This window comes from Arachis duranensis, chromosome 9, assembly GCF_000817695.3.
Source record: "Arachis duranensis cultivar V14167 chromosome 9, aradu.V14167.gnm2.J7QH, whole genome shotgun sequence".
NCBI classification, from domain to species: Eukaryota; Viridiplantae; Streptophyta; class Magnoliopsida; order Fabales; family Fabaceae; genus Arachis; species Arachis duranensis.
In genome coordinates, this window is record NC_029780.3 from 12,206,404 (window position 1) to 12,215,015 (window position 8,612).

The 8,612-nt window shown below is 35.0% G+C and overlaps 2 protein-coding genes across 5 annotated transcripts in view; one reads left to right on the forward strand and one right to left on the reverse strand.

Moving 5' to 3' along the window:
• The first annotated feature begins 3,428 nt into the window (after nucleotides 1-3,428).
• Nucleotides 3,429-6,086, forward strand: LOC107464783 (protein ELF4-LIKE 4). Of its 2 annotated transcripts, none has more exons than XM_016083752.3 (3): nucleotides 3,429-3,624; nucleotides 4,412-4,475; nucleotides 5,439-6,086. In XM_016083752.3, the coding sequence occupies exon 3, from the start codon at nucleotides 5,473-5,475 to the stop codon at nucleotides 5,815-5,817; it is 345 nt and encodes a 114-aa protein (XP_015939238.1). In that variant the 5' UTR covers nucleotides 3,429-3,624; nucleotides 4,412-4,475; nucleotides 5,439-5,472; the 3' UTR covers nucleotides 5,818-6,086. The 2 variants fall into 2 exon arrangements, with proteins under 2 accessions (XP_015939238.1, XP_020986019.1); XM_021130360.2 differs by having other exon boundaries at nucleotides 3,451-3,653.
• A 1,594-nt stretch (nucleotides 6,087-7,680) lies between these two features.
• Nucleotides 7,681-8,612, reverse strand: part of LOC107464787 (uncharacterized) — a 4,555-nt gene continuing 3,623 nt past the window's right edge. The window contains exon 8 of one of the 3 annotated variants that reach the window (XM_021130359.2): nucleotides 7,681-8,391. In XM_021130359.2, coding sequence (XP_020986018.1) covers nucleotides 8,260-8,391 — 132 coding nt within the window. In that variant the 3' untranslated portion in view covers nucleotides 7,681-8,259. Of the gene's footprint in view, nucleotides 8,402-8,612 lie in introns of all 3 variants that reach the window. The other 2 variants (XM_021130358.2, XM_016083756.3) reach the window with 2 other exon arrangements.

Below are 8,612 nucleotides of genomic sequence, written 5' to 3' on the forward strand. Positions count from 1 at the left end.
AATTACCCACAATCACACTTGCGCTCATCAAGCAGCACCTGATAATTCTGTTGCCTGGATCCGGGAACTGCCGCTAACTCTTCAACCGTGAAGTTTGTCCTCGATCGATCAAACTGGTAAACATTCATAGTGTTCACGTGCTTCAAGTTGAATTCTATGGCCTTCATCAATGTCTGTGAAAATTCAACACCGACCTGAAGTTGGGCCAGTGCCTTGGAACCTTTCCTTGCAAAAAGTTCACCCAAACGAAAATAACTTGACTTAACAAGAGCCGTGATTGGCAAATTGCGGGAACCCTTCATAACAACATTAATGCACTCAGAGATATTGGTCGTCATGTGACCAAATTGATGACCCTCATCAGCATAATGTGCCCACTGTGACCGTGGCATTTCTTCAAGCCAGTTTGTAATAGCTACGTTTTCGCCCCTTAGACGGCCATAATAATGAGCGAAATCACAATGCGACTTTGGGTATTTTGCATTAATAAGAACCTTCTTCAAGTCTTTGTTCCTAAAGTGGGTCATGAAGTTGGTTGCAATGTGTCTTGTACAAAACGCTTGGAAGGCATGCTGCGGTTTCCATAAACTCCCTTCAACATTCAGTGCTCCATCAATGGACTTATGTTTGTCTGAAATCACTAACACCCCTAGTTGTGGTGTAACATGCTCCCGTAAGTACGAAAGAAAGAATGACCATGCCTCCTTTGCTCACCCCTCAACAACTGCAAATGTAATGGGCAGAATGTTTGCATTAATGTCTTGCGCTATGGACATCAACAAAGTTCTACCGTATTTACCATATAGGTGGGTGCCATCAATGGAGATAAGTGGCTTGCAATGCTTGAAGACCTCAACACACGGTGGAAACATCCAAAAGACCCGATGAAACATCACAGTGTCGGTGGAGGCAAGCCAGGGCTGTGTCACTAGTTGCACCCAAGTACCTAAATGGACATACATTAGTCGGCTATTGGTACACGGCTGAATTATTTAATAGCGAATAACTAAACCATAAATAAATCTTACCTGGCAAGTACATCTGCATAGCGAATAACCAACGAGGAAGCTTGTTGTATGACTCCTCCCAATCGCCATATATTCTAGCGACGACTCTCTGTTTTGCAAGCCAAACCTTTCTATAGGACGCCTTGTAACTAAAGTGATCCTCCACACCTCCTTGTAGAACCATGATGCTGATTGTTGGATCGGCCTTGACCATCGTGAAAATGTGTTGTGCAATCACTTTCGAATCCAACCTACGATGATCTTGCCCCATTGAAGTTTGCATGCAAGTATGAGGACCAGTGTATCTCCTAACCTCCCACCTTTCTTGCTTTTGGCAATATGATATGAGTATGCTCCAATTACAACCAGGTCCGAACTGGATACATCGTGCATTGTACCTCCAATGGTCACTTTCTACTATTTTGTACTCCGCAGCCCTCCTGATGCTGTACTGCTTAACTGGCAACATGACTTCTTCCTTGTTCCCAAATTGTTGTCCAATCTTAAACTCGTTGCTTGGGTCTTCTTCAGAACCTCCTTGGGTAAACGACCAATCCAAAGTCATTGCATCGAGATTCAACCTCGTGAAATGATCCGGCCGCTCATATAGTCGAGAAATGGCAGGCTGTGTCAGAGCAATCTGTGTGTCACTGTAGTAGTTCATCTCCTCTTCCTCGTCACCATTTCACCATACACTATTTCACCATCGTAATGAATGAATAACAATGGATTTTCTGACATCGTAGCGACAATGTTAATAGGGAGAAAGAAAGTAAACAGAAAAATTGTGGCTACTTGATCTTTCTCTCCAATAGGCCTGCTTTTATTTTCGAACTTATCATAGAGTTCGTTAGGGTGTGACGAACTTGCTCTTATTCAAAAAAAAATTATATCCTTAAAAATAAAGTTAAAAAAATTTTTCTGGAGAAATAATTAATTATTTTATTTTATATACCAAAAAATATATATTATATGTGGCAACATAAAGATAGATATGAATATTTGATATTATTGCTGTGTTTATATTGTCTCTGACTATGTCCTCTATTTATACTGGTATAAGTGTAACTTTTCAAACTTTTAAAAAATAGTATTATTTATGGAAAAACAACCATTTGTACCCATGAACTTTACGAATGCTGATAAAAGTACCCATTAAAGAAGGAAACTAATGTTGTATCCATCAAAGATGGATTCCGTCGACAAAAGTACCCAAATCCAAAATTTATGTTGACTTTTTAATAAAATTCCAAAATTACCCCCACCATTATCTTCAACCCCTCCCCTCTTCTTTCCCAAATCTCAAACACTTCCATTGCCTAAAAACCCTAATCTCAATACCTAAAAATCCCAAATTATCATTTTCCCAACCTTAATCTCAATACCCCTTTCAACAAATTTTAACCATCTATTAATTCTTTTCATCAATTTTACCACAAATCTCATGTCCAGCACCAAGTATAGTACTTCTTCCATGGCTAGTGAGCCTAACCACTGCAACTGTAGTTTGTGTTGCTGCCACAGCAGCATCAGCTGCAGCTGCAGTAGCAACAGCAACAGTAATGGCATGCTTGTTCTGCTCCTTCTCTGTCTCATTGTAGAAAGATTGCAACCAAACTGCTTCAACTGGAGAAATGTTTGATGGAATGGTAGCTGAATTGTGACACAGAATTCTAGAATTAGTTGAATTTCTCTGAGCAGCAGAAGTAGTAGAAGAAGATGAAGAGAATTTCATGCTTTTGGGGTCTCCATAGTTTGAAATTTTTTGTTTGTGTTGTTGTTCTTTGTCTCTTCTTATCCCAAAGAAGTGGTAAAATTGATGAAAAAATAAAGAGAGAGTTGAAATTTACTAGAAGGGGTATTGAGATTAGGGTTGGAAAAATGATAATTTGGAATTTTTAGGTATTGAAATTAGGGTTTTTAGGCAATGAAAATGTTTGAGATTTGGGAAAGAAGAGAGGAGGGGTTGAAGATAATGGTGAGATAATTTTGGAATTTTATTAAAAAGTCAACATAAATTTCGGATTTGGGTACTTTTGTCGTACGGAATCCATCTTTGATGGATACAACGTTAGTTTCCTTCTTTAATGGGTACTTTTGTCAGCGTTCGTAAAGTTCATGGGTACAAATAATTGTTTTTTCTATTATTTATTATGTAATATTTGTACTGATCAAGTAATTTTAATTAGAGAAATGGTTAATAATCATCTATATCGTAACAACTCACAAATTAATATTAGAAATATTTTGAAAACGATAACTACTATTAAAAAATATATATAATAAAATAAACATATTCGTAATTTATTTTTCAGAATATTAAAAAAAATAACAATTTGTGATTGTGTGTACTAAACAAACGAGTTTTATTAATTAATATCTGTATAATAATATAAAAAGATATTTGAAGTAAGGTCCTGGAAACACTTTGGGAGGTGTGGCTCATGCTAAGCCCCTCATTCCTTATTCTTCTTCTTCATACTTTTCGATCCATGTTTCTCTCTCTCTCTCTCTCTCTCTCTCTCAATGCGTTGACTCTCTCTCCGCCATAGTCTCTGTCGTCGCTACGCCATCTCAGTCGCCGCTCGCTTTTCCTCTCTCTCTCTGCGCCTCTCTGGTTCGCTTCTTTCTTCCTCTTAACTTGTCGTAGGTGTTTTCTTTTTTGTTATGGTTTCTCTTGATCTTATCGTAGTGTTCACGGGGATGATAAATTGATGCGTTTGGTCAATGTATTTTTCCTTTACATGACTGCGTTTAACATGCTTGATGAAATGCCCCAATAACAAGTAGGTTCTTTCTGTCGTGTGTTTTGGTCCTTTGCTACTAAATTGCACCATTAGTTGAAAGGTGTATTTACTTATTCTCTCTCGGTTGTTCATGGTGATTATTGTGTGATTTTCTATTCTTGATTTTCTTTTTTATACTTTCTTCTATTGCTTATGGAATGTAACTTTTATGATTCTTAGTTGCTTGATTTTGTTTTGATAAAATGATTTTGTGTTCTATTGTTAATTTGAACTCTTAAATATAAATTTGAAATGAATACATGGATCCATTCTTACGTGTTTTAGTATTTATGAATGTTCAACTTGGTTGTTTCTTAGAAATTCTGAGTTTGTACCTTGGGTTTGTTCCTTCATCCTTTAGAGTTGAGTGGCATGATCTGTTCTGTTTTCCTCTTGGATGGTCAAAGGCGCTTTTTGCAATGATTCAACCCACTTATTCAGTTCTTGGTGGCTTGCATTGATTCTTGTATGGACTTTTCTTTTGCTATGTGAGTGGGTGAATTAATAAGAGTAATGTTTTATTATGAGGTTGAAGAAAGAGGATTGAGAATTGGGATTAGATCCTAAATTGTATGTTCACATTTAACTTGTGAATAATTGTTTCTATGCTAATTTCAGGTTCCCGAGGAGATCAATCCTCAATTTTGGCGGCCCTAAGAGATAGATTCGACGAAACATTTGTGTGAGTGGACAATGTTTTTATGGTTATTTCTAGTGTATTTCTTAGTGCCTAGTAATCTGGCCTTCTATTCATTAAATGTGTATAAAAATAATAAATATAACACCAGTCAAAATGATAAATATCTTACATTTGAATTAAGAGGTATTGATTCAAATTTTAGAAATATCAAAATATACTGTTTACACCAAATATCTCTTCTTTCCCCGTTGTATATAGGTTTTGATTTTTTTTTTAAATCTAGATTGAATCTTATATCTAATGGTTACTTCTATTTACAAATAATTTTTTTTTTCATTCATGATTATTCAGTTTGAACTCATTGGAACTATGAAGGGCTTTTGGAAACATTTACAATTATTTAAGTTTTACAATTAGAGGGACAAGCTCTGCAAATGGCTGCTTGGTTATGATTTTTTTTTTTAATTGACAGATTGTATTTAGATTAGAGAAAATTATGAAATGGATTTGCAAGATGTGTTAGTACTTTTGTCCTTTCACTCTTGGTTATTTTTACTCTTGGAAGCATTGTGTAATGCTGTAATTTGAAACTGAAATGATGTTTTGTTGGAAAATAATTAGGTTAACAGTAGCCAGCGACCTTTAACACTAGCATTGTTGATGATAATGTCATTTGCTTGGTCTTTGGAATCTTATGCAAACTCTTATTGCACAGGGCACCCTTTTTCTTGGTTGCTTAACTGATAGAGGAAAGAATATGATAAAAATATGTGTATTGATTGTCTTGTGCTTCTCTTTGGCCTAAAAAATACTGAGCCAACTTTTTGAGTTTCTTTCCTCTCCTGCAATCAAATGATTTAGCATCCCATCCAATTGCTCACTTTTTATTTTCTTCTTTAAAATTTTGTGAGATAACTCATACTTCTTTTGTCCACTTCTCTTCTTCATATTGGTCAATGTATTTGCTTTCTATTCATTCATTCATTCTTCTACTTCTTCTTCCAGTGCATTTGTCAACTGAATCATAAGCATAATTGAAATGGAAGGTGATATATTTGGAGAATTAGGCAATACAACTCAAGTAGATAGTAGAATTCTACAAATATTTCAAAAGAACTTGTTGCAAGCCCAAGATATCTTGAACCAGAATAGGCTACTAATCAATGAGATAAACCAAAACCATGAATCCAAGAGGCCCGATAACTTGAGCAGAAATGTCGGTTTGATTCGAGAGCTCAACAGCAACATCAGAAGGGTGGTTGATCTCTATGCTGATCTTTCCGGTTCTTTCACCAAGTCTCGGGAAGCTTCATCTGAAGGGGATTCAAGTGGAACATTGAAATCTGATGGAAAAATCAGTCAGAAGAGAATTAGATCTACCTGATTGATCATTGATATGAGTTTGAAAGCAGTTAAATCAACATGTTCGTTCTAATGGCGGATAGAAATTGTCGAGTGGGACTATGTAAGTACTCTCCAAATTATTTTTTGTGTTCCATATTGGGTTTATGTCTGGAGGGCATAGAGCTTTAGTTAATGATCTAATCTCTTGTACCAATTTGTGTACCATATAATTGTAATTTCAAGCAACTCGTTAGCCCCGTGAAATGGAAAACAGTGGGCCATTAATTCAATTTTCCAAGCTTGAACTTATTTGACATTGCTGATAGTGATTAAATTTTTCTGCATTGTTTGATAATATTTGATGGGTCATTCTTAGTTTCCTTCCTGGTTCTGTACGTCTATGATCCAATCATCCAGCAACTCAAACTAAATGTCATCATTTATTGATGATTGTGCTCTTCGACTAACACACTCTGAGGATTAAAATTATGGGAGGTTGTGTGCTGGTCTGTTATCACTTAAATGTGCTAATCATTTGTTACTTTTTATAGTAGATGTTGAGTACTAAAAGGAACATGGAGAATCACAGGAGGAATAACCATTTTCAAATACAACATCAAGCATTTAATACTACTAGATGTGGGGTTTTGGGCATTCCGGTAATACTCATGAAATAAATACAATAATTATGTGATGAAATTGATTGTGACAAATAAAAGGGAATATAGGTGGAGTATTGTTTTGTTTTCATGTGCTTTTCTAGGATTGGAATGGAGGATTATATTTAATAATTTGATAACTTCAGGAGCTATTTTTTGCTAAATGTGTTGAAGATGCTTTTTGTCTGAATAAAGAAAGTGATCATAGGTAGCCTAACTCCATCTTGGTAACCAAACACACCCATATTGTAACTAGTCACTGCTAATAATCACATGGAATATGATTGAAGTTGTAAGACATGAGTACCTTTTCCTGGCTTTTGGGTGGGGGCAATGGCATTGCATATGATTGTGATGGTAGAAAGATTACTAAAAGAAAAGAAAGTTGGCATTCTGCCAAACCATTAAAAGTGGCAATAAATAATTGACCAAGAATACTAAAAAGCAAATGAAAGATTAAAGAAGGGTGTATTCATGATGAAGCCTTTATTTGGAGCCTCTTGGTCTTGGATTAGGAGTTAAAGACTACAGAGCTTTATAGAGGAAACAAGCTTTTTGCACTGTACTTTTTTATAATACATTTTGAGAAAAATTGTTCTTGGGATAATGGAAAAGTTTTAATCTTTTGGTTAAATATAATTTACCCTTTCAAGCTAAGACATACATGAATTATTTAGAATAAAATGATAATAATGTAAAATTGAAATGCTATGCACATACCCATATTAGAGCACAATATTATGTGCAGAAGTTTAATTCACATTAGATTTATTAAACTACTCAATGCCCATTATTTTCAGTTTTTACTTTTTAGTTTTTACCCTTTATTTTCTCATCCCCCCAACCTTTTTTTCTTTTTTCCTTTTTGAGAAATTAGCTCTCTCATCTATAGATCTAAAAATACCATAGACATAGACCAGGAAAAATAAAATAAAAATAAAAGAAACATACAGAAAGGAGTCTCAAATTAATGAAATTATACAATCCAAAACCTGGCACATTTTTTTGTTATCATAGTTATCATGGGTAAAATTTTAAGTAAAAAGCAATGTAAGCTAAGGTTGATTTTGGACTTAAGAATTGAAGACCAGCTACATGACCAACAATTTTCAATTTTCTAGCTAATATTCATCCAAAACCTAAGAAAACAAGATGACTATTATCCAACATGCATATATTAACAGTAATGGAATTATTAGCTGTAGCTAAAAAACTATTGATTACATATACTTTCTCATATATGTAATATTGTAGTAGAGAATCAATGTTGTCCAAGTCTACTACAAGAGAATCCATGTCGTCCTAATGATGAACTGATGATAGAGAACGATGATATGCTTAAAAATTAGGAGGAAGAAAAGAATGATGACATGCTTTTCTTTTTGGTTTTCCACGATATTCCCAGGTCAAAGACTAATCCGTCGCGAATTTGAGTTCTATTTAAGAATTTGTCCAACGGGTTACTGCATGCACAAGACGGGATTCGAACTCCCGACATTTGTTTAAACAGATTAGTGAGCTATAACTCTGTAACCCTGTATTAATGAATTGATTGGGACTTTGGTGACTGCCATAACAAATGAAAATGCTGCCATCCCGATTGGTTTAATATGCATGTCGAGTTTGAATTTTAAAAAAAAAATTGAATAAAATAGTTAAGCCGATGAGCCTAAGTAAACTTATCTCATCCCCATTCATTTGCACAACAGGGTGTTGATGAAAATGCGGTTCTAGTATTCACCAAACACTAGAATAGAAAAAATAAATAGGGTGCCATGTGAAAGATCATTGAAGTCATTGATTCGGTTTCTCCATCAACGCTGTCAAACATTGTTTCCAATCTGAAACTTGATTTTGGCCATTCGCCACCTCAAATATGAATCCAGATTGTGGGACACAGTCCAAGCCTTGTACACAAACAAAGGCAGCATCTTCTTTGCTAATACTTCCACTAGCTGCACAACCCTGCTTTGTATATATATTAGTGCATATCAAATAGAGTTCAATGCCATGCTAATACTACTTTTGTTTTCACCAAATATTGTTGCTTCAACTTTTACTTGTAACTCTTTCTTAAATCTAAAATACGAGGCTGTTTATTTTTCTCTGTTGTTGAGACTATTATAAGTATTCTGTCAAATATAATGCAAGTAAATCAAATTTTCTATATTACACT

Bases quoted from the DNA above. Each gene is read 5' to 3' on its own strand.
- LOC107464783 (XM_016083752.3), top strand. From the start codon at position 5,473: ATGGAAGGTGATATATTTGGAGAATTAGGCAATACAACTCAAGTAGAT.